The sequence below is a fragment of the Acanthopagrus latus genome, chromosome 13 (genome assembly GCF_904848185.1).
Source record: "Acanthopagrus latus isolate v.2019 chromosome 13, fAcaLat1.1, whole genome shotgun sequence".
Taxonomy (NCBI): domain Eukaryota; kingdom Metazoa; phylum Chordata; class Actinopteri; order Spariformes; family Sparidae; genus Acanthopagrus; species Acanthopagrus latus.
The window spans coordinates 22,885,238-22,911,723 of NC_051051.1; the positions used below are offsets into that span (position 1 = coordinate 22,885,238).

Genomic DNA, 26,486 nt, shown 5'->3' on the forward strand with positions numbered 1-26,486 from the left:
TCCAGACTCCAACTCTCCCCAGGTGGTAAAGAAGCCTCCAGTGAGCTCATCAGAGGACTGGAGTGCCAAGAGACCATCTGATGACACCGTCTCCACCATCTCCTCCCTTCACTCCAGCCCCACGGTGTCGCCGCAGGGCTCCCCGCGCAAAGGTGTGCTACAAAAACAGAAAATGCTTTTCACCTGCAAGCCTTTGTCCAAAGAAGGTCACACTAGAAGAGAAGGCTAAGATAAAAAAACAGTCCATCAGGGGTGAAGTCAGTCTGTGGTTCATGTCACACTTTTTCCTTCCTTGTAAACTTCTGCAAAATAACTCATTCATCTCATTGTTGGAGTTACCTTTAAATTTTCATCCTCTTTTTTCTAGTTGATTGAAAATGCCCTTATCTCTGGCTTTCCATCCCCTCTTTTCAGTGGGAGGCGTGGCCAAGTCCCAGAACTCCAGCCAGATGAACCTGTCGGGATCTTCATCATCGCTGACAAGCGACGCCAGCACAAAGGCCGGCACCATCAGCTTGCGCAGCTACGGCATAGGTGGGGCTCTCCTCCACAAGAGGATTCTGCTGATGACCAGGCAGCACAGCCGAGAGAGAAGCAGGGAGAGAGAGAATCAGATGGTGGAGGAAGGACAGGAGAAAGAGGAGAGGATGCAGGAGGAGACGGAAGCAGTTGAGAGGAGAGGGAGATCCAGACAGCAGAACAACCTCGGTGCACAGGGAGAGTCAGGGCTAATGCTACAGAGGGTGAGAACAGGGAGGACAGGTTCACATGGGGTAAATCCCACTGGGTCTCCTCCCAGTGTACCAGGGTTGGGACCCATGGGTTTATCACCCCTCTCCCAGCCCCAGCTAATGAGCCCCAAACCCCAAGAGTCCCCCATCAGGACGAGGCTGATGTCACCATTCAGGATACTGAGGGAAAGGAGTCAGTCCAGGGAAAGGCCGATGGCAGTCAAAGCACATCTGAACAGTGGGGAGGGAACAACAGAGGTTGAGCTCTCCTCACCTCAGGATGAGAGACAAGGACAGGCAGAGCAGAGAGCCAGGAGGTCGGTCAGCCCCAACCCCTTCCTCTGGCTCTGCAGGGACAGACACACCAGGAGAAAGACAGTCTGACACAGAGAGAGAGAACCGAGTCATCCATTCATTTGCTGAGTAAAAACAGCAAATTGGAGAAAAAATGAGCTGTTGATGATTGATTACGTTTGAATAGCATGTTAATGAGATGTCACTACTTTTCATTTTGGAGGCACCAAAATCAAGTGTTATTGAGAGGAAAGAGTTTTGTATGCACCGTCGGTCATAGAAAAGTGATGTGAGAGAAAGTCTTCACTGTGAAGAAATGGATCCTGTATGCTGCAGCAACGACAAACAGAAAATCATTTCACTTTGTTCTCTGAGTTCTTCCCAACATTTCTTTCCTCGTGGGAATAATGCTGTGACTTCTTCAGTGTTGCACCGCCGCAGAAAACAGCAAAAAGCACTTTCAGCTTGACTCTTAAACCCCCAAATGGAGGAAAATTGGTCACTATGAGACATTCTTCTTCTGAGATTCGATTTTCAAATACAATTTCATGAGATCCTTGGTTCAGTGTAGGTTCTGTGGCATGCTGTGTTGAGCATGAGTTTAAACTGACAATTCAGAGCCTCTGTTCACATTTTAGAAGTGGTAACAACTTCACAGCCTCACAGTTGCTGAAACTATTTGCTGTACTGTGTAAGCATTGATGGTAGGCACTACACCTGACATGAAGACTGTGATGACTGTTACTGTTCTGGCTGGATTGACAGTAATATTTTTATGTTTTTGCTATTAAAAAGGGGGACAGAAACCTCAGATCGTCTCCTCATATTCTCAACTAAACTAAACCTTCCATCCTTCCTCCATTTTGCCTTTCCTTCATTCATCATTATCAAATCTGTATTTTACTTCAGCTCCAAATGTGAAGATCCTCATCGCTGCTCTCTGCTGTCCTCTGTTCAGGTTACACCCTCCTTCCAGCCGGTAAAGCAGACAACCTGTCGGACTCGAGTCACAGCGAGATCTCGTCCCGCTCCAGCATCTGCTCAGTCGACTCTGTGCCGGCTCCCGGGCTTGAGGACAGGTGTAACAGCAGCACCAGGACCTGCACTAATACTGCTGCTAGCTCTGCTACAACTACTACCACAACACCTGTTGCGGTGGCTGAGAGCACAGCGGCAACACATGCACACTCAAACGCTGATTACAACCAGCCCAGCACAAGGTAAATCACTTCAGCTCAGCTTATGGGATCTTTCTGGTTGAGCTAATCCTTTTAGGCTGAAAGGAGAGCGTGATATAGAGATATGCGTTTCGGAAATCACTGACCAGCCCGGCAAAAATAATCAAATCACCCAACTTCCCCCCAAGAGAAATACATTTTGTCTGACACTGAAACTACATGACTCACTCGAGATAGAGATTTATTTGAATGTTTTAAACAGGTTCCTTATTTGCTCATATCATACCCGTACCTCCACCTCCGTACACACACACACACACATACACACACTTAAAGGTAGGGTAAGCAAATACTGACGACTTGGAAGTGATGCTCAACAATTGCTCATCCCACCTTTCAAGGAAAGTGAAAAGGATAAATAGTTAAACAAATAGATGTTAAAATGAAACTCCCCTTCATGTTTGGCAAGTTCTCTGAATTTGTATGAGTTATTATGCAAATCAGGCAAATCTAAACACAGTTGTGTGAATTTTGCCCAAAACAGAAGTCTGAACTTAAATGATTACCTACATGTGTATTTTGTATGTTTTTCTTTCCACTTGTCTGCAAGAAGACTTGTTATTTAAGCAAAATAGTCCAAAATCTCAAGAAACCTTCGTCATGGCCAACACCAGTAAAAAGTCACCACACGATCACGGTCCACCAACTTGAGTCGCTCTTCCATTTCCCCCCAGCTGGACTCCAATTATGTCCTTTCCTCGTTAAATCTCGGAGAACAGGAAGTCATAAAACACAGCAGATTTTTATAAGCATCCCACTTTTACTGCCCTTCTCTCTCCTCCTCTCTCCTCCTCCTCACCATTAACAACATATCTGTTTTCACGCAGGCGGCTTTTTAATCTGCCCGAGTAAACATCACACCTTTTTTATTGTCTGCTCTTTGTTTATTGTTCCTGCATCATCAGGCCACTCTGTCTCACAAAGTGGAGCCTATAAAATATCACAGAACGCAATAATCTGTCTGCTTGTCTGATATTATATTACCTCGTCTTATAACACCGACCTGTTTTTATGAAATCCGTCTCGGTTTCATTGAGTGGCTTGTTTGTCCACTAAAACTGTGTCAGTGAATCAAGCTGAAAAGCAGCTGAGGAAGAAAAAAACTTTTTATAGTTTATTTTTAAAAAGCCAGACGAAGTGATCTATCATGCAGGAAGCGCTGTCAAATGTTTGTTTGGGGGATTTTTCTGAACAGATGAGGCATAACTTTAAATATAAACTTTAATGGCTGAACAATCACAGTAATCGTATTTCACAGGTGAAACAACAAGAAAATGTGAAAAAGGTTCTTTGGTGACTTTTTACTTGAAAGTTGAGGATTGTATCGAGGCAACACGGATCACCTGTGTGACACTGAACTTTATCCTGTTCACATTTGTCTTGGCTTTAGATGTTGTGACTCTCTGACCCACATGTCCTCCAGCCAACAGCTTTTTATAGTCACTGAACCTCCCTCCTTTGCCCTCACGGCTGCTTACTTTCAGTGTGACTTATCTCCACCTTCACCAACACTCGAGTTTTCTCCACTGTTGTGTTTCAAACTTTTCATCGTCTCTCTCTCTTTCATGTACAGCCCCTCTACTTCTCAACAAGCCTTTGACTCGTGCTCACACTAAACTTACTTATTGAGTGTTAGTATCCTGGTTGGTAATCTTACCCCAGATTTTGATCATATTTGGGATATGATGTCTTTCGGATATTACTATCTCATATATATCTACTTATATTACTTAGTTTCATGTTTACATCCACATCTAGTGACTCTGTGTTATTTCAATGTCAGCTGAATTCCCCCAAAATCTCAGCACATCTGAATGTTTGACTGGTGCCATCGGAGGGCAGTACAGCTCAAAAGAATCATGAAAAAACAAAGCCGAGCAAACTCCAGATCCAAACTCACTCTTTCTTTTTTGTTAATTCACAGGGGACAATGTACATATTAACCCATTAAGATTTTTCTGTCTCACTCTACAGCAATTCCTCGTCGGCGGCTCGAGGATACGTAACGCGAGCCGCCACCTTCACCTCCTCCACCTCAACTGAGGAGCTGACCCCGGACCACACCTCCCTGGACTCTGTGGCCGACAGCGGCCGGGGCAGCTGGACCTCTTGCTCCTCCAACTCCCACGACTCCTTCCAGAGCCTCCCCATCTCCTCCTGCCGGCCCTGGGACCACGGCATCCACGGGCATCCGCTCTCCCTCCCGCACACGAACCTGGGCGGCTTCAAGCACACGCAGCTGGCCGGGGCGATAGCGGAGGTCGAGGCTGCCACTCAGGCGTGGGCGAACGAGGACGCCGTTGCTGCCAAGCAGCACTCCAGAAACTCCAGCTCGGATCTGTCCACTCAGTCTCGGCAGAGCTGGGCGTCGTCCAGCTCGCTTTCGGACACCTACGAGGGGAATTACGGGACGATAAAGCGGCGAAACACCTCGGAGAACCCCTCCTCACCAACCAACGAGGAAGGAGGGCAAAGCACAGACCCCGTCTACAAAACGGTGACGTCAAGCACAGAGAAGGGCCTGATAGGTGAGGGGTCAGGAGTTTGATTCCCAGTAAACACAGTGTGACAGTGGTCAGCTCTGTTGCGAGGGTTGTGTGGGTGTTACAGTGGGAAATAGCCTTTCCCTTTCCACAGTAAATTAAGTTTAGTCTGTTTTAGGTGAATTACTGCAGCTTTTTTTCATGGTCTAGTGAACAGCTGGCAAATGCTGCACTCTGGCTTCTTTTCAGTCTTTGGCCAAGATTCCAAACGGATCTCATTTTTGTCGCTGTTGGCTCTCCATACAACAGGAGTTAACGAACATCCTCATCAGCCAGAGTGTAGATTTGTCTTTGGGATCCTCCGCTGTAGTTTTCAGGGTAAACATGTTAGTATCATGAGGATAACAAAGGTGGCGTTATGGCCACTGCTGACACAGTTAGTCAGTTAAGCTATTCGTAGATCAACAGGAAATGAACTGACAAACATTTTGATAATCGATCAATCGTAAAGTCGATCATTCTTTGCTTCCAGTTTCTCAAGAATCTGTAGGTTTTGGACTGTTAGTCGAACAAAACAAGCGATCTGAAGTCGTCACCCTCCTCTCAAGAGAAATTCTGATGGGCACTATTTTCTCAACCAAACGATTGATCGATTAATCTGCTCAATAACAAACTTATTCTATGATGAGAGTAGTCGTTGGTCTTCAGTAGCTCTAGTTCTGCCTGTATGTTCTGCAGCCATCCATCTCATTGGTTGATATTTTTTCCTTTAAGTTTCACCTTGTTTTCAGTGCATGTATGGACGTTTATTGAGTTTGTGAAACACCACATTTATTTAATTTTTCCATTACTTTCCTTTTGTTTCTCCCCTCCCTGCACACTCCCCACACACCTCCCTTCCACTCCTCATCCCTCACCCCCCTCCATCCCTTCTTTCTTTTGATGTCCACCTCCATCCAGTGTACTGTATCACTTCCCCCGCCAAGGATGAGCGTTACCGTGCTCCTCCTCCCACCCCTCCAGGCTACCAAGGTCTGGCTCTGGGGGATCTGGGCCTCACAGACGGAGTAGTAGGTGGCCAGGGAGGTCTCCCCCCGAGGCCTCCTCACCTCAGACCTCCAGACTACAGCGTGGCCCTGCAGAGGAGCAAACTCCTGCAGAGCCCCGGAGCGGCGGGCGGTCTGGCCGAGGCGCGAAGGCTGGCTGCTAACCATCACCTCCTCCACCCAGAGGCCCGGACGGCTGGCTCCATGCAGGGCCACTCCAGACCACCCAGCATCTGCCTCCCAGCACAGGAGCTGGCTGACAGTGAGGATGGTATGTCCCCTGAGAATCCGGCTAATTGTCAGTTTCAGCGGTCATATTTCTCGCAGCAGAAACCAACAGCAAAATAAAACAGGGCCAGCATATCACCACAGTAACTGCAAACTGCCGCTAACTGTATTCTGTTTATACATCCTTGACTGTAGTTAGTTAGCTCAGTTAGCCACGCAGTTAGCAAGACTACCAGGGGAGTGTTTTCAGGCCTAACTGGTTAGCTTGCTAACTTTAGTAGATCTCTGCAACACAATACATAGAAGCATTTTAGATCATCTCAAAACTCTTACAACAACATAGTTGTAATGCAGTAATATTCCACCATGTCTCAGTTTAATTAAGGTCTTAGCATTTAGCATTTTCTCTTGGTGCCATCGATGTTTTGGACAGTATAAGTTCAATGGCACATGCCTTTTCAATTTTATTCATTATATTACAATGAATTATTGTTCTATCATACTGGGAAGTCATGAAAACATGTGATGGAATGATCAGTTTGTCCTGCCCTTTCTGGCTTTCCTTCATACTTTGGTTGATATGATGATATTACATCCCATTCTTTGTGGTATTAAAAACATAAAGATATCTGAAATTGAAATTTTGACCTAAACACTGTCCTCACACTGTCCTCTCTCCTTTGTTCCAGATGAACAAGTGTCAGCAGTGTAGAGACGGTGACGTCACACACCTTCACGCATACACACACACACACACACACACGTTCTCACACATGGACCACATTGTGTTGATCAGGCTTTGGACTGATCCAGCCAGCCTGCAGTCATCACGTATAAGAGCACATTCTCCTTCAAACCCCCCCTGCCCACGACCCTGTGTGACATCACCACGGACCACGATGCACCTGCGGACCAGAGCAGCAGGTCGCGCGTCCTCTCTCTCTGCCTCCCAGGACTTCTTGTAAAATCATCTCTTTTTCACAAAACAAAGAAGAAAGATTTTAGATACTTTTTAAAACTCTTGAACAGAGCAGAAAAAGACGGTGTGATGGAGTCACGGACGTAAATAACAGAAGGAAAGAGCGACTGTCAGTGTCTCATGACAAGATGTCGGCCTCCTTGGAAACAGACCACCACGTACCTCCATTTAGCGCTCCAAGCTCTCTTGTCTGAACTTTGTTTTTTACAGTTTTAACGTGTTGTACAGTGATTTGCTTTGGTTTATTCTTCTTTTCGTTTGCATCTCTGAGCTTTGCAATGTCTTTATTACGTAAGAACAGCGACGAGGAGCAAACAAAGGGATGGAAACTTGTAGTATTACAAGGAATGTTGGCTCGCAGGGGATTATTCTCTGTTTTGTTTGCTCAAAAGGAGATGAATGTAGATAAATGAGAGGGATTCCTTCTGGGCCCAGGGACCGATGATGAACATTTACATAAATAACATCAGTTCCCACACAAACAAGCCAAATGCACACACAAAAAAAGTAACAAAACCAACAATACGAATCCCAACACTCACATTTTTGACTGTTTTCCAGCAGTCACATAGAGCCCCTCTAACTCCTCTTTCTAAAAGAGAAATTAAACTCCTGAAGTAACAGACAGATTGTTGTGTTTACCACTTGTTGGACTTTATTGAGCTTTATAGAAGGAAAAAAAAAAGGACAAACAGCACCTCTCAGGCAGTTCTTTGTCTCTGTGCCGCGCCCTCCACCACCCCAGCCACCCAGCCACCTCTCTTATTGCTCGTTCAGTCTCGACGCGAGGTACTTTAGCGGCATGCTGCCTCCTGGATGTTCTATAAAATCTGTATTATAACTCGTTTTTAATGAGCTGAAGAACAAATGCCTCACTGCTTCCCGTAGAGTGCAAACACGCGTTGTGATTCTATTGCAGCAGCTATAATAAAACGATAAGTTAGCACTGTGTGGTCACACAACGTGCATGCAAATACACACACACACACACTGAAAAAAAGATTAGCTGGTGTGCATCAAGACAAAGGACAGTGTTTACACGTACGCTTACACATTTTGTTTACAGTGTTTTATTAGACTAGTCGTCTGTTGAATTACAAGCTGAGATGTTGGAGTATAATTCTGCAGGTTCATTTGATCTTGTAAATTTGTTTATAGTGCAGCAGGAATATGAGATGCAGCGTAAAAACTTTGTCTATGTGCTCACAGTGTACCTCTCACATCGGCTTCTGATTATTTAAAAAAAGAAAAAAAAGAACGAAAGAAAGAAACGAAAACAAGCAACAAAACAAGTCAACAGACGATGTAATGTAACGCTCCAGCTCGCATCTCCATTCCATGTTCATAGAACATTTTGTAGAATATTTAAAGGATTTGCTTGAAAACGTGTTTATTTGTATGGAAAACCGAAGCAGATTTGTACATTCTGAGTCCCGTTGTTTTTTTGTTTTTTTTTTGGAAACTAGTTTTGAATTGTGTTTATCTGCAGTGCAGCAGGGGTGTAACTGGAATTCTTCTGCTTTTCTGTCTCGCGCTCTGTGACGCTTCTTATTGTTTTTTGCCACACGAAGACTTGAAATGATTGATGCTAATATATACATGGCATATATATGAATTTATACATATATATTTTTGTTGTTTCTTTGCCATAAATTAATGTATAGACGAGAGAAGAGAGTCCTCTATAAAGGCTATTTTTGAATATTTTGTTATAAGAAATAATCCGAGGTTGTGATCGCCCTCTCACTGTCCGCGGGCAGGAGTCTTTTAAGGAATTAGTTCTTGACTTGTTTTTTTTTTTCCTCCCCTCACACTCTGTTGTTGGTGCCATTTCTGCTCTGTCTATAGTTGTAATTGCTGCTGTGTTTTGGGATATGAGTGAGTGTGTGTGTGTGTGTGTGTGCGCGAGTGTGTGTTTTGTGGTTTGGGTTCGACATTTAAAAAACAATAATCCCATTCTGATGCCGTCTGAGCGTACACCACAGAAGAACGGCTCAGGAAAAAATGTCAATAAAAAAAAAAAAAAGAAAGAAAGAAAGAAAACCCTCTTAGTTTGCAGCTCCGATCGCTGCTGCCTGCAGGGAGGTGCAGCCCTCGCGCGTCAGGACAGTTCATTCATTCACAGACTGGATGATTGAAAGTAGATGTTTGATGCCCTTAATATGCCACATTATGTCTTCCTGTCCTTTCTCTCAGCAGGACTTAAAAGGAACAGTTTGCCCAAAAAGGAAAAATTTAGTCATTATCTTCTCCACCTCGTGTCAACTGAAAGTGCTGAACAGGACATGAAAAAGTTTTTGGAGATTCACAACAAAACAAAACTTGCTGTATCCTCCTCAGCAGCTGAACAAGCTTTTAAAATGGAAAAACACAACAAAAAATGTGCCATTTCGGCATAATTCAAGTGTTATTGAAACCTTCGAGATCCCAAATTGGTCTAAAAAGACATTTTGGCTTTAAGAAGGGTGTAAATAACAAACTTTGAGTACAAATTGGAATCTAGAGACTTGGAATAGCAGAGCTGTATGGATCCATTTTATTTATTTATTACATTTTTATAGGGTGCGAGCAATGGACACCGCAAAGGAGTTTTTATTTTTAATATTATTTTTCTGGTAATTTAATTGTTTTGCTGAGAGTTTTAACAGGCTCAAATTCATGACAACTTTGCACATAATTCACACATGGTGGAAATGTAAGTATTTCATGGGTTTCAGCCGATAGTGGGTGATAAGTGTAGGAGCCCTCCTGGATCCTCTTATGGTTGACCCGTCCACCTGTGGTCTCAGCTGGCTAGCGCCCCCAAAAATGCCCCATGGATTTACTTTTAGCTACATGTCTGAAATTCTGTACACATGTATCACATCCAGACCTACAGAAAAGTCTCTTGTGCCCATCACCCTCACCCTGAACCAAGTCCTCATCTACCTCAGTCGTTTAGGAGAACGCTGTTTTGCTGTGAAGCTCCAGAAATGCTTTGCAGACTACAAAAGTCACCTGACTCTCCATCAGCATGAGACTGAGAAGATAATGAGTGAAATTTGTATCTTCTGGTGAACTTTTTTTTATTGAACTACACACCTTCCTCCTCACTGTGACACCACCCGCGTCCCTTTTCTCCCTTTTTTTTAAATAGACAGTCAGAAACTGACAATTCCTCTTTTTTAAATTTTTTTTTTTTGCACAACTGTAAATCACCAGTAAATCAGTATTAATCTTCTGCATGACGATGTGGAAAATAAGGCAGCGATCAACTGTGAGATGGAGAGCTGAACAGTTTTTTGGAATTCCTTCTCAACACAGAGTTTTTGGTTTATTCCTCATGTGAGCTCAACAAGCACTCCAAGACACGAAGCTACATTTTTCAGGTTTTTATTTTAGTTTTCTTCTTTTGAACTCCTTTTTCTTCTCCAACTCTGCGTACAGTCGGTGTGTTTTCACGGAGGATCTGGCAGCGAGCAGCTCTTGGCACTGTGGACATGACATGTCAGTGTTTTTAAAAACAGGAGAGGTTAAACGTCACCTCTCCCACAGCTCGATGAAGATATCAAGCTGATTGTAATTTAGCCCCCCCCCCACCAACTCCCCGTGTCCTGCCGTGTTACCTGGAATGCAATAAGAGAGATGTGAATGTGTTTTATGTAGACATCTTTTGGCATTACAGCAGAAATGCACAACAATAAGCTTAAATGTGGTGAGTGTGCTGCACAATCTGTACAAAGAGGTATTAACTCGGTCTGTGGCTTACAGTTTTGCTTTCGTCTCACACTTCTCATAGCTGTTGTAACTTATGTCTTTTAGAAAGACAACATGATTTTGCTCGTACGCTTTTTATGTATTTTTTACGAGTGATTGTAAATAGTTGTTATATTTTTGTTTAAGAGAATGTTTAAAAAGGAAAAAATACCTTTTATTTCTCCAAGTCTACTGATATGAATTTGGACAATGAATAAAATGTAAAGCAGGAACGATTCGGCGTCTTTATTCATGTTTGACTTTTTGCTACTAACAGTTTTCTTAGAAATCAAACCTAGAGCTATTCAGAATTACTTTTCTTCCATCTTTTCAAATTTTTCTCACAAATATTTTGTTGAAATAAGATACTTTTGCTTCCTCACCTATGAAATAAATCCTTTGGCCCTCGCTGAAATATCTCAAAAGCCATTGAAGGGGTTGCTATTTTCTGAATTGTATTTTCACAGATGTTCATGGTCCCCAGAGGATTCATCTAACTGACTGATGAGCTCCTGACTTGTCCTCCAGCCTCACCATGAGATGGATGAGTGTCGTCCCACGATGAGGTTCAAAATGTGTCCAGTACTAGATCCCTGCAAAGCTAATGATAATCCCATCGGCCAAAAAACTGTCATTTAATTACATTAAGCATTCGAAGAGAAGGAATCATGAGTAAATCATATTGAACTGTCCATTTTTTGATATATGTCTGCCTTTGTAACTAGAGGAATTCTGAAATTGTTCACTACAGTAATCAAAACAAGAAGATATTATTCCAGTGACTGAGCGCCGTAACACTAGAGGAACAAATTGATTTTTGTTTTATCATTGAGAGAAGCCTTTACTGTGACAAAAGTGGGGGAAATACCTTAATCTGGGCCTGTTCTATGAAAAAAAGTGATTTGTCAGTAATCAACTATTAAATTACAGCAAAAGAAGGACTGATGAGAGCTTAGCAGTTCCATACCAAAAATGAAAGCAACAAAGCACATTTTAACTGATGTCACTGATGTGCTCACATGGCTGTTACTTGTTGAATGCAGTTGTTTCGTTGAATGAATCTGGAAAACACTGTTGGTGTGTTTTCATGTACTATATTCTGATGGCAACTAAATCCTTTTCTTCTGGATTTATCGTATCTGATTCGTTTTATGGTGGCTTCACACAGCACTTTGTTAAGTTTAGGGAAGTTTGAAATATTGAAAAAGTCAACTATAAGACATGCTGGAGCAGGTCTGATCCATGGAGGCCTCACCCTCCAACACACAGGACCCAGAGGATCCACTATGAAACGTCCTGGTACCGGACACCACAGGACCCCCTCAGAGGTCTTGAGTCCATGTCTCGACAGGTCAGAGGTGTTTTGGCTGCACAAGGGGAACCACCACATATTGGTCAGGTGGTTGTGATGTTATGCCTGATCGGTGCATGGTTGCACTATTTGGGTTTAAGTTAAATCTGGCTCAATCAGGTCGAGAGGTGAGCATTTTTAGATGCCTTTGTCTCATATTACACTTAACAACATACTAAATATTGTGTTTCCACACTGTGGAGGCTCGATGTCATGTTGTCTTCTAACCCAACACTAACAGCGGGCTTCGTGACCTCTCTGTTGCCATTTTGTCAAGACCAGCACAAACCAGTATTTTTGGTGTAATATCCACTTTTCACCTGTAAAATCTTCACTCAGAAGGAGAAGGATCCTAATCCCTCCCGGTGCTGCTCAGACGTCCTCAGTCTTTGTCCTCGCTGTCTCACCGCCTTTTGCAGCATTCAGCTCTATCAGGTCCGATCAGAGCCGGAGAGCATCACGCTGTGCTCAAGGTCAGCTTCCTTTTTATCACTCATTAAAGGTTTACTGTCACACAGAGGGGCAGGAAGTCACGCTGGCTGCTCCGTCTGTCTGTGTGTGTGTGTGTGTGTGTGTGTGTGTGTGTGTGTGTGTGTGTGTGTGTGTGTGTGTGTGTGTGTGTGTGTGTGGAGGAAAACCCTAGTCTGTGTGTTTACTGTAGTGTGTGGTGCATTTCTACTGCAGAGGGATGTGGGCAGGCTGAACTGAGCCTGTGAGCCATATGTGAGGCTGTTTTTTTTTTTTTAATGATGGGCTACATATACTGGACTTGACTGTCATCATTAGCAGTGTGTGAACACAGGAATGACTAACCCATGAAATTCTAACAGAGGAGCAACAGAAACCATCCAGGACTGGGAACATCACAAACTGGCATGGTTCGAGCTCGGCCCAGGACAGGGAGGCTCTACAGCGGGTCATTAAGATAATAAGATAAGACAATCCTTTATTAGTCCCACAACAGGGAACTTTGCAAACTTAAAACTGCCCTGAACATCCTCAGTACCCATCTACTGATGGAAGAGGAAGAATAGGGGCACCTCAGTGAATTGATGCTCTACAGAGCAGGCTTACCGCTGGGCATGAGAGGACAGTCCAAACAAGCAAACCATTCCAGAGGTCAAGAGTAGGGGGGATGTACTGTTGATGATGAACTGAGGACCCAAACAGAGGGCAGAGAGGCAGGTTAAAACAAACAAAACAAATGGCAAGCTTTATTAGCAAACCTGAAATCCAAAATCTAAAATACGAGCAACAAAGGCAGAGGAAGGAGAATTCAAAAGAGAACTAAAGAAAAATACAAAAACCGGGACGAACCAGAGAGCCACTGGGACCAGAAGGAGGACACACGAGGGGCAACGCTGAGCCGGTCACAGTCACAGGCTGAAAACACAGGATTGATTTAAAAAAAAACACAAGGAGCAAAACCAGTGACAGCAGGAACATAACAGACAGACTGACAAAGAAAGAGGGGACACTATGAAATCCACAAGGTAGGGGTGGCTGATGAGAGACATCTAATCCATCTAATAAAAAAAAGGCAGAAAAAACACAAAGACAGGAAGTGTACGTCAAAACACTTTGCGGATGAAAAGGAAATACTGTAAACTGAAACCCCGCCCTTCTTACTCATATAATCCACAACACTGTCACACTGTATCTGAAGGGATTTAAGCAATGAAACTGTCCACATTTTTGGCCTTTAAATATTTCTTTTTAATAAAAATCAAAAAGATGGAGGCCTCTTACATCCTGACCACACAGGACGAAGTTCCAAGAAGTCTGACTAATTCAGCCGGCGTTTAGTAAACTTTTTGCTCCATCTGACTTTGAAACCATCCGACCCGCTTCCTAAAGACGCTGTGTTCTCTCTCCGTGATAAAGTTAGGAGGATGTGTCGGGGTGGTGCAGGGGCTGCTGGTGAGGTATGCTAACCAGCATGTTCAAAGAGCCGGCCTTTTCCACTTCAGAGAGAATATTCAGGAACGATGAGAAGAAGTGAAAGTTCAGCTCCGAGTGGGATTCGATTGGAAACGAGTCGGTGAAAATTACACACAGCTTCAATTATACATCACAAAGGGCGAAAGAGCCCCACTGGATGGCAGAGGAGGAAATGTGGAAAAACGAGAACGCTCAGGCCTTGTAATGTGTGCAGCCTGTATGCACGTGTGCGTGTGTGTGTGTGTGTGTGTCACACCTCTCCTCTGTTTTGACTTTGAAGTTGTGACTTTGTCGGGAGCAGGAGCCGAGAGCAGGAGGTGGGAAAATGGAAACTCTACCACCTGAGGGTTGAGCGCACACACTGGGGGGGGATTGGCTTTTAGCATATTTCTGTCTAAATGAAAATTTGTGAAGCAAAACAGTTTGGAAAAAATATTCTGTCACCTGTACAGTCTCGGAGCTGCCCTTGAGCGCGTGTATGTGTCACTGTGCCTTTGCTTTCACGTACATAAAAACGGAAAGTAAAGTGTTTTTCTTTTTTCTACGTGTGCCGTTCAACTTTCAGGTCCTTTCTGCCTGACTGCGTAAAAATCAGCTGTTGCTCCTCAACTACATCCAAGTTTTTATATCTCTTTCTGTCGTCTTGACATCTTGGTATCTTACTGTTTGCATGAAGGAAAAAGTCTGTTTCTCTGCGTAACATTAAAGGTCACAGTCAAAGCAGCGAGTGTTTCCTGGTGGTCTAGCAAAAGGATAAATCCTACGACAGACACTTCAGCCTTTTTTCCCAAGCTTAGAAAAAAACAACGACCTTGCTCCTACACGTCCCATGATGCAACACTTGTTCGACCATGTACAAAAGTTTCAAGTCAGCAGTCGATAGTTCAGAGTGGGTATTCCCAGCGTCCGGCGCCACAAGACACAAACACCTGCAGCAATCTGGTGGTTGTATGGTTAATTCTCTAAACTTCACAAGCAGCTGCAGTACCTGGTGTAACAGATAAGCACACTTCAAAAGATACAGGAGGAGCAGAAAAGCACTTCAAGCACAAGTGAACTGAAAGGGCTTTGAAAGAGAAACTATGAAGTTGTTCGAGCACATTCCTCAATACAAAGTATAAAGTGATGGAAAGGTAATTCTGCTCTTTGGTAAGTTGCTCATTTATACTGTGACATTCAGTATGTCGGCAAACTCGGGCCAGATTTTTTTTTTTTTCTAGATCCGAGTACAGCGGTCATTAGGTTGCACAAGATTAGAACCGACCAGACACGAGAGTGGGACACAACAGTGCACAGTCGCTCCTGGAAATGCATTAACACTGAGGAGCTGCAGTCAGCCAGTGATCACGATTGAAGTTCAACGATAAACGACATTGAATGTCATTTCTCACCTTCAACTGTCCAATCACAATCAATTAAGGGCAGACTACTTGTTGGATTCAGTTTCAAGTGGGTTTTTCCAAAACTGTTATACAATCCAAGCAGCCTGGTACCTTGAATACTCAAGTCTGTCAACCTCCACACCGAGAGTTTGTAAAGCAGACCTGCTTTGTAAGATTGACATGTTGGCCCACTTCTGGGCTTTGAAAAAAAAAGACTTCTAAAAAAAAGACGACTTCCTATGTGTGCATCAGGTGCGGAGCTGGAGGCTGCTGGCTCTAATCCAACACTAATAGCACTCTTTAGAGTCGCATCACTTCTTTATGTGCATTTCCTCAAAATGTCGAATTATTGCTTTCAAATATTTGAAGTCATTCATTTTAATTGACTAAAAAATAAAACCGAACTAATGTTCTAATTTGGAGGAGTTTTTGCTGTGTGAAGTACTAAGTTCCATTAACTGGGCGACAACATGACTTTAAGTTTCTTTCTGTCCTGGTCTGAGGCCAGTCAGTGATGGAGGAGGCTGTCTGAGGACAGGCGATGTCCAGCGGAGTCATTACTACAGTTCATCTTCTTGTTCTTCACCTGCACCGCCATGTGTCACAGACGCTCCCTGGAGCCATTTGTCACCAAAAGCCACCCTTCTTTAGCCAGAGTCCCGTTAAATACGTTTCGCTCTTTTGTTTTCTTAACTTCGAGGGGCTGCACCCACCAGAAAGCCTGAATCAATCAAATAAAGTTTACACAAACAGATAAACTCTGCTCATCTACCTGTTTAGATTCCAGCTGAGGTGAGATGTTGCTTAATTATCAGCTTCTCCTGCTGAGTTTGTTTCCGGTCCCATCCTGAAAGTGTCATCAAGGTTCATGCAGCAGAAGCTTTGTTTGTTTTTGTTTTGTTTTTTTTGAGACTTTGGCACTCTTCCTGTTAGCTTGTTAGCGAGGTGAGTGCAAGTCAGTATCCCCTCAGTGTCTAACAGGTACAGCTGTGAATGTACGGAACGTCATCTGGAATGTTTCGTAAAGTTTAGCTATCGTGAAACTTTTACAAATACAGTCTGAACATCAGATTATCGATGCTTTTAGATCCTGGATAGGATACTTTGAAATGACGCTCATTATAGTCTGGAGGAGCAGTTGCAAATTAAAGGCTACAATGTTATTTTTCCAGAAAGAAACTGTGCAGATTTGTGTTGTACTGCATTTAAGTAAAATAAAAAGGCTTTTCTTTTCGTCAGCTCCTCTGGTCTGCCAAGTCCATCCTCTCCGGGCCATTTGCGGGGCACAGAGTTACATGTTGAGGTGGGCACCCTCCGGGGTCGCTCTGGACATTTGTCATCCGTCCTCAAGGCTTCCTGCGGCTTGTAAAGAGGTTGAGGTCAGCGTCCTTGCATCACACTGTCCTCAGCAATGTCAGCGGTGCAGCACAGATGAACGACCTGACAAGCCCATAGAACGTAACCCGGTGTTAAAAAAAGCCTCCATGTAATCCTTCAACCTCCTTTTTTTTTCTTACCCGCGTCTCCTTTTAATGACATTAGTGTGTCTGTGAGACGGGAGATTCTGTTTTGTTTTGTGTTTAACCAGACGTAAAATCCTCAACTCACCACCTGTTATCAAATCAAATCAACTTTTAGTCATATAACCCAAAATTGTAATCACATTGCCTCAATGGGCTTTAAAGTCTGTACAGTGAACAACATCCTCTGTCCTTAGACCCTCGGTCGAGTGAGGAAAAACTTGCCATGTTGATGGAAAAAGAGAGCCTTTTAACAGGGAAAAGAATATGTGGTAACTAATGATTACCTGATAAATAAAAACTTTTTTTTTTTAATATAGTCACTTCATAATGACAATCAAGTTTCACAGTCCAAAACATTTCTGGAGCAGCAACACAGTACTGCAGCGTTCTCCTCAACAACTGCAGCAGAAGATGGTGAATTTGAATCTGGTAATATTAAATTAATTCGTCTTTGCGGTTGTCTTCTCGTTCCGTTAGCCTCTGATCACTTCTTCCACTCCTGTTCCGCTGACGCCCATGCGGGGGCAGTGCTGCATTGTGAGAAACGCCGCCTGTGGAAAAAGCTCAGCATCTGCATCTCTGGGCCCAACAGGCAGTCGCCGAGATTTGTGAAAGAAAGCTATTTGTGGAGCATATTTCCCCCCAGAGATTGTCCGTCCTATTAAGGTGCAAATTGCCAACATGTTGTCCGTGTTGGAACAATGCAATCCTGGCTTTGTGGAGGTAATGATTATATCTGTCTCAGTAGTCTCTTCCCTGTGAGTTAAAAGTCTCTTCTCATCCCTTAACTAGTAAGCGTTGGTTCCTAAAGGCGGAATGGCTGCCACTCCTCCACACTGAGGCTTAATTGTTGTTTTGTAATGGCTGGTTGCTTCACTCCGGGTGTGTGTGTGTGTGTGTGTGCGTGTGGGTGTGTGCCTGTGTGTATGTGTTGTTGCATTATTTAATTGACTTAGTGGATGTGCAGAGTGTGTGTAACTTCACCCGGTGTGTGTTTTTGTGTATGTGTGAGTCAGTGTCACTTTCAATGACAGTCATGCATTTTAAGTATGATATATATTTTGCACTTCGTTAATGAGAGCGAGTGCAATTGTTTGGGTGTGTAATCAATCCTCCCTAACTGCTGTGGCTGCACTTAAGGGTCTCATCATCATCATCATCATCATCATCATCATCATCTGTGTATCATTACCTTACCCAGCAGTGATGCCTACGAGTAAGTGTATATCTATCCTTCCATCCATCCATTTCATATCATGATGTGTGGAGTAGATGGAGATGGATGAACAGGCGACAAGGCTGCCAAACCAGTGACCGCCGTTTGAGTCCGTGTTTCAACATGTCTAAGCGTGACGCCAACTTTCCATGACGCGCCCCGGTAGGATTTCCAGATGTGTCAGTGGCGCCAAAATGTTGTTTTCGTCGCCGCCCAAAAGAACAACAATCTTTGACTGGAAGTCGTGCCATCTCCAGCTGTGTTCGTTAGCAGTTAACATTTGTGCAGCAGATACGTTCAAACATGCCCATGTTCAACAACAACAACAACAACAACAACATGTCACATCGCGTCAACATCACGTGTTTATTGCCTGACTGTTGAAGGGACAATCATACTGTGGCGATATCTATCTATCTATCTATCTATCTATCTATCTATCTATCTATCTGTCTATCTGTCTGTATGTCTGTCTGTCTGTCTGTCTGTCTGTCTATCTGTCTAGCTATCTATCCATACTCTTCACTTAGTGCTCTGTTTTCAAAATTTACAAGGTCACTTTTTAAATTGTGCTGATTCCTGTCATCTTTCAGTCTGCACACTCAATGACACACACACGCAAAAATACACACACACACACACACACACACACACACACACACACACACACACACACACACACACACCGGAAAACAGGTTTGCTGCAGTTCACATCCTCTCTTGTCCTTCTTCAGCCATGTTGGCAAAGGATCACTCCAAAAAAGGTGTGTGTCGGTGTGTGTTGTGGCGTGTGCAACCCAGTGTGCATGAGTGTGCGTGTCTGCGGGTGTGTTGCTGAGTGTGCGACTCTGTGTTTGTGTGTGTTACTGAGCTTCACAAGAATGAAGTGAGCGTGTCTTTATCCTCACCGACGCTAAGACTGACTGACCGACTGACTGTGGGTGTGTGTTTTGGTTTCTGTGCAAGTCAGTTTGTGTGTGCGTGTGTGTGTGTGCACTAGAATGCTTAAGTGTGAGTAACTCTTGCAGGGAGAGCGGCTTCGGTTGACAGAGCAAAGTACCTGGACGCCACTTTCCCAATAATGATTCAGGGTCAAATGGTTCAGAAGAAGGGGAGGAGGAGGGGAAGGTCGAGGGTTTGAATTGGACGATCGACCACATCCACCCTCCGCTCCCACACACACACACACACACACACACACACACACACACACACACACACACACACGTACAAATAAACTCACATCGTGGATAGACACACCTGACTTTTTCTCCCTTTTGGAGGCAGGGAGAGGAGAGTGGTGAAGGGTGAAAGGAAATGGAGAGAAGCTTGAGGGGAAATGTTGAAAGGGAGGAGGGAGGAGATGGGAGTTGATTTGTGTGGTGCAGGGGGATGCAGGGGTGATGTGGGGGGAGGATAGTATTGTCTCAGCAGGAGGTCGTCTTTTGCCTGGAGCCGACCCAGGAGAGGAAAGAAGAAAGGGCGTAGGGGAGGAGATGGGACAGCAAAGGAGACAGGGGTGAATGAGGCTACTGATGTGTTGTCTGATCACATCGGAAGGGGAAAGTGTTTATTGCTGATCTGAACAGTCACAGTCAAAGCTCAGTGAAGAGCTTGGCCTAATAGAGGGGAAGGAAGCTTGGTATCGTTTAAATATAATGCCACTCTAGCATCCGGGGTGATGCACAAATTCAAAGTAACACAGTAGTTGTGTAAAGAATAAAAAAATCGAGCTCAAGAGAGAAACCGAAGCTTCCTCCTGACCTGCACAACCCGGCCAGTGATGGCGGGAAGTGAGCTAAAATGTTGGTTCGTCGAGACATGTCGGGGGAGTGGGTCTCCAAAGCTGTTCTACCATCCCACAAGCTCGACTGTAGAAGCATGATGGCCAAATTTGCATCTTTTTCCTCTTTTTTTTTTTTTTTTTTTTGGCCATCTGCACACATTTTTACACGCCACAAACTTTTGAGACAGTCTCTGGAGCGGGTACATCTGGAAACTGTGATCTGCTCACTGGCATTTAGAAGGAGTGACTACAGAGAGAGCTGGAAGGGACGAAAAGATGTTTTCTGCCCAACTGCCATAATTACGCCGCCATTGTTGTTAGCGTCGATTCGACTGACTTTGTATGGATGTGTAACATTTCTGTGCTTTTCTTTTTCACTTTCGAATCCACCTCCTCATGTGCATTGGCTCAAACAACCAGCTTGTTGGTGGCGGTATTGGTACCAAACAACATTAACTGTTCAAAACTGTGTGTGAAATATCTGTCAGCATTTAATTTGAAGGTCCAACCTGAAAGTCGTAGTTTGAAGCTTTGTCCCCATTGAGATAGAATTGGGCGTTGGTGGTTATGGTGATGTGGCCGCTGGTGTAATGTTGTGACCCTCAACCCCTCCACCATCCAGAGGCTGGCAGTAATGCACCTAAAAGCAGTTCGCGGCACAGATTAAACAGCAGAGGAGAAGCCGCTTGTTTGCTCTGCTAGCATGCTGGTCCCTCCAATGATTGCTTGACCACATCGACGGATTAAATCTAAGAGTAAACAACCCAGAGGTGAGGCATATCATGACGGTGGGTTTTAAACTGGTAAACAAGACCACACTGAGTGATCGCACATTAAACGTTACGAAGCGCTCCATTCGTTTTTGGTCGTTCACGCCAGTCTGATCTGCAGCTTGAGTAATGTGCAGCCACTACATGACATCGCATTGCATCTCTCCAAAAGTTGGAGCACACTCCCCTCATTGAAATGAATGAGGTGGGGGGGCATATTTGCTGTTGGGAGTGAGAGCATGTTGCCATAACACACACAGGTTGAGACTTAAGAAATGGCTGTTACTTTAAAGAAATTGTACTGAAGCAAAAGGAAGATGACCGGCGTAAAAATGTACCTAATTTCTTGGTTACCGTCAGTTACCCATAAAACCATTTTCTGCGTCCGTACGTGCAATTTTGCGGAATAGTTGTTTCAGCCTTGGAAGGAAGAAAGACAGATATTAAAGGCAGCAGGATAGACAGAGAGAGCGAGAGAGAGAGAGAGAGAGAGAGAGAGAGAGAGAGAGATGAGAATGAGAGTAGGAGGAGAGTGAGCCATGAAGAGAGAAAATGAGAAACCGAGAGTTTCAGAGGGAAAGCCTAAATACCCCCCACTGAGGAGGAGTTGCAGAGAAATGGATGAGAGAGGTGATGGGGGGTACTTAGTGGGAGGCCCCTCCTTTGAACTAGATGTCAGGAGGGAGAGAGAGAGAGAGTGAGAGGCAGGGAGGGAGAACAGATCAGTACGTAGCAGAGCAGATTAAAGACGGAGAGATCACAACGGAGTTAAGGAGACGACAGGGAAAAAGTGGAGACGGAGAAAAAGGGGGAGAGGAGAAAAAGGGGGAGAGGAGAGGAGAAGAGAGGATGCTGAAGGTCTGACCTCCTCCGGTGCCTCTGAGCTGGAGCCAGTTCTTTGATCCCAGACTTCATTTAGCTCCACTGTGGGAGACCCTCCCAGTCTGATGAACAGGATTAACATCCCATTCCAGAGTTTATTTGACATATGAATTATTATTCACACAGAATCACACAGGAGTCGAAATTAATCTGTACTAATATTTGACAACCTTACTTGGCATCTTAATTTACAATACAGCAGTACTTGCTGTTACTGCTGTTGTACCTGATCCACACTGCCTGCATGAGCAGCGTGTTTACATGGTGGAACTTCTTGCTTTTCATTCCGGTGCCCATGCAAACAGGTTAGCGCGGCCACACACCGGGGAGTTCCATGTTATCCATCTATTTTGTCCCTTCCTTGGTTTGTTGTTGCTTTCTAATCATAACAGCAATGGACAGATTTTGCAGAAAGTTACACTGGATATTGTTACGGAACCTCCAGGTGTTTGCCCAGTATTGACTTTCTTGTCTAGTGAAGGATTAATCTAGTTCATAGGACAACAACATCTAAAAAAGAAAAGTTTGGGTTACTCTCAATAGTAGTACTCACTTCTCTGTGACATGGAAGTGTAAGGGTCGGCTCATTATAGCCAGCCACACTGGAAGATGGAGTTAAAAGCCAGCTGTCGTACGCAGGGCAGAGACATGATGTTGTTTGGGGAATTATTACTCACATTCTCAGACAGCGTCTTCTAGAAGGCGAACTGCTCTTGCTGAACGTCGTTGTTGGCATGAGAAGTGATGGTTGTAGCTGAGATTTTCACTCATGGTCCCAAATTTTTGAAGCTCTGATCAGTCACACTGACCTGAAAAATGAGTGATTGTAGAGGAAGTTGGAGGAGATATAAGGGTTGTTTCAATCAGTAATGAAATGTAGTACAATCACTAAGATGCTGTGTTTTACCTAATTATTGCCATTTACTGTCACATTATACTTCCACTCTGCTAAATGTTGGAGGCAAATATTGTACCTCTACTCCACTGCATTTATTGACTTTAATTACCAGTGACTTTAGAGATTGCATGCTGCATCAAAGCCAAAGTAGTGCATTTTGTAAATTAATTAATTAATTTCATCTGTGGGATAGAAAAAAGAGTCTAATGACTTTTTATACTTCAGTATATTTAATCAAATGAGACTTTTACTCAAATACTATTCATATGTGTCATTGGGTGTGTTGCTCGTTAGTTGTTTCCTGTTTTATTTTGTAGACAATTTCCTGTTCTGTCATGTTTTACTTTCCACTTCTTGTCTGTTTTCCCCCTTTTTTTTCTGTGTACACCTGTTCTTCATTTATTCACAGCCCATCTGTGTCTCTTTTCCTTTACCTGCCTTTTGTAGTTTGGACTTGCATTTTGTTACCTCTTCCTGCCTGCCCCGGTGTCCACAACTGGGGCCTCACCATTATGCAAATCATAACAGTGACGTAAGTTTTCAACCTTTTACTTTTACTTTACAAGTATGGCTTTTGATTACTTTTCAGAGCACTTGTTTAAACTTTCCTGCCAGATTCAGCCGATTTACTTTCATTTGCCTAACCCTTGTCATACCATAATTGCAATGGGCAGGCAGTGTAGAAAACTGTTGGCACTGGATGTACAAAAGACAAGCAAACAAACAGTAATATGTAAAACATTGTTACTGTTCTTATCCCAGGGTTATCTTATCCCTGACTGTGCAGATGAACTGTGAAAAAAAGTTCTTTGTCAGGTTATACAAGTTTTATCACAGCTAATTTTGTGGTATGTTCGAAAAGACAACACTGGAAAAGGGAACAAATTAAGGGAATTTGGAAAGCCTTCATAGCACTGCACTTGGTTTTACAGTGGAAAAGTCACAGAAATAGTTGTGTCAAGATTAGAAAAGAGATGGAAGTTCCAACCCTGCTTGCTTCCTGCTGGCAAACCATTGCATGTAGTGGGTATGAATGTCAGTTTCCTAAAGTTACAGAAATTGCCTTTAGACCTCCTGACAAGCCTCTCTGACAGAGTATACTTGCACAGATTACACAGACACCTTTAGATCAGCAGTACATAAGAATTTGTTCCATTTAGATGTTCGCACAGAATTCCAAATATATATTACACTGAACTAATGTTGCATAATAATGCACTGGAAAACATTTTCAGACAGCTGAACCTTCATCTGACATGTGTGCTGTTAAGGACTGTCAGTAGATCTGTGGCAGATGGCATTAAAGTGGTTGTTGCTATATGCACAATATATGTGATGGCAACAGTGTTATCATCCATGGTTAGCACAGGTCACAATGTGAAAAAACAGTTCAGCTGCCATGCCGCTTAAGAAATAGGCAAGATCTAGAGTTTTTCTCTGCTCGAAGACCTTTGGGGTGTTTTTTTTTTAAAAAGAGTTTTGCCATTTCTTTGAAGTCAGCAAATTGATTCTTGAGTTGCCCCGCTGAAAACATTAAGGATGTCAAAACATACCCCAGCTTTAAAGCAAATTCAGCTCTGTATTACTGGTGTCTGAGACTCATTCGGCTCAGCAAACTCTGTGGGCCTGCTGAACTTCGCTGAACTCTTCCCCACTGTGTCCACACTTGTATGTTTGTGTGATCTCTTGATCGGAGCCCTGACCTCGTATAAATCTCAAGATGAAGTGTGGGAGTCAATGTGAAAAGTGCTGTTTTAAAAATACCAGCAAGGACTTTAGGTTGAATGCATACATTTTTTTTCAGGACATTTCAACAAGCTGGATGTGACATAACACATTAATAGGCACTTCAGCCCTGTTTTGTGAAGGCCCTCTTGAGCACTGAACGTCTCTTGAGGCACACATTATATACACTCTCATCTCATATCTTAAGACTTTGTATAGCTCGAAGTTAGCAGGCAATGCACACTGGTTAGTGTACAAAAACAGCTTAACACAATTCAGAGTTGACCCTGGGATGACTGTACTTCTATTAACCCTGGGTTAAATGTCCTTATTGAGTGTGATATGACGTGATTACTCGATTCATTTTAGTTCCGTTTCACAATGGCACCGCTTAGCTTTGTGTTTAGTTGATTCTCAGGGGAAAACCTGGGGCTAACCCTGCTGCAGAGCAGGGCCAGCAAGCTATAGGTTGAAGTCAGGGTTGGTCCACTTTGGACTGTGCCAGGTTCATGCCAGTGTTAAAGATTTTTTAGCCTTGGGCTAAGTGTGATGTGAAAAGCACAAAAGAGTGGTTTTGCTAAATAAGTGAAGAGTTTTTAAAGTCGACTGTTGTCATATATTATTTCCCTTTACACGAGAAAATAGTTTTTAGACCTATTTAACATGTGTTTTTGAGTTGGTTAACAACATGGGTAACTCTTCTAAAACATGGGGTAAGTAATTATATCAATTTTAGATTAAAAAACAAATAAACAAAAACCTCCGAAATGTCTCATCACTGTGTTTTACCATAGGATATATCTTGCAGTTATCTCTAAAGGAGACTCCACATATCTCTGCAATGCAAATATACTGTTTCAGAAACAAAACCCTAACCATGTTATTGTTATGAAGTGCTAATGTGTTTATTTTGCAAAAATATGTTTTATAAGACAGTGCCTTTTTTCCTGAATGACCCTTTCAGTATGCTATATTGTCAGACACAGTATGAAATCTACCTGGGAAATAAAGGCGGACTGACGCTCCATTCAGGCTCGCAGCTTGCTGGTACCGTTTGGTTCTGCTTTTACCCCTCTTAAGACTAAAAGAAAGAACAATCTGACCTTTCATGTGTGTAATATTCATACTTCACTCAAATCAAGGACGCTCATCGCAACACTTACTGTTACTTACTTCTTAGTCATTGCACACATTCAGCAAGGCATTAATGAAATACTTTTCTCTTTTTAAAGTACGCATTTAAGTGACAGTTTCTTTTATTCTTCATATCGTTAATTAGCCAGTCTTAACTGCAGAGCTCTTCTTCTATTACTTGTGCTGCTGCTATACTTAGAACCACTTCTTTACAACGTTAAGCTTATGTAGAGTTTGACCCTCATATAGTGGACTATAAAAGCTGGTACTGGAATCCTACTACCATCAAGGTTTGGCCCATATATTCTTTACCAGAAATCCCTGGCCATCCCTGTCGTGTTGAGGTTATCATAATGTCCACAAGATTTAAAATCAAAAAGAAACTTTGTTCATAAAATCCAATAGTACTCTATAGAATTGGGACACTTGTACTTCTTCCGCTCTGTATGCAAACAAATGTGCACATGATTGACACAATGTTTTTACACAATTATCAATTATAATTATTTACGGTCAAGCCAACTCTGTTAAATAGTCCTTCTCCTTTTCTTCATTGGTGAATTACAAACCACACCACCATCCACTGTATCGGCATATATAACTTCATACTATATACCGACAGGTGTGCCGTCTTGAGTGAGGCAAGAATGGGACACGCAGCTCCAACAATCGAAAATCAATATGTGGCGGCCAATGTTGATATCGTGGTGGACCGCCACAGAGAAATGAATGTGTGGGAAACACTGAGATGTACGTGCTGAGCTGGTTGTGAGTTACATCTCTGTAGGTGTTCATGTTTGCTATAGTATCAATTGCTCTTAAATTGTCATAAATTGGTTTCCGTAGCCTAACTGTTACATGTTAGCTATATATCATCCTGGCCATTGAAATCAATACAGAAACATCCCCAAATGTGACTCAGTGCGTTTACATGCACAGCTTAGTCGGATTACAGCCATCGACTATGCCACTCAATCAGACAACTGCAATTGTCCGAGTATACATGCTGGTGAGAAAATCGAGTTACTGGCCGAAGCATGTCATACCCCGGTACGATAGGTGGCGCTGTACCCATTTCAACTAGTGGTGATAGAGCCGCCGCAGCAGACCTCTTTACATCACCAGCAACAACAAACTCTGCCTC

At 43.3% G+C, this 26,486-nt stretch overlaps 1 protein-coding gene across 6 annotated transcripts in view; it reads left to right on the forward strand.

Moving 5' to 3' along the window:
• The window catches only part of LOC119031093 (rap guanine nucleotide exchange factor 6-like), a 153,783-nt gene extending 142,816 nt beyond the window's left edge, over positions 1-10,967 (forward strand). For 5 of the 6 annotated variants that reach the window (XM_037119273.1, XM_037119274.1, XM_037119276.1 and 2 more), the window contains 6 exons: positions 6-152; positions 415-534; positions 1,984-2,245; positions 4,238-4,791; positions 5,707-6,063; positions 6,710-10,967. In XM_037119273.1, the coding sequence (XP_036975168.1) occupies positions 6-152; positions 415-534; positions 1,984-2,245; positions 4,238-4,791; positions 5,707-6,063; positions 6,710-6,732 (1,463 nt within the window). In that variant the 3' untranslated portion in view covers positions 6,733-10,967. Of the gene's footprint in view, positions 1-5; positions 153-414; positions 744-1,983; positions 2,246-4,237; positions 4,792-5,706; positions 6,064-6,709 lie in introns of those variants that run through there. The other variant, XM_037119279.1, reaches the window with a different exon arrangement.
• The last annotated feature ends 15,519 nt before the right edge of the window (positions 10,968-26,486 follow it).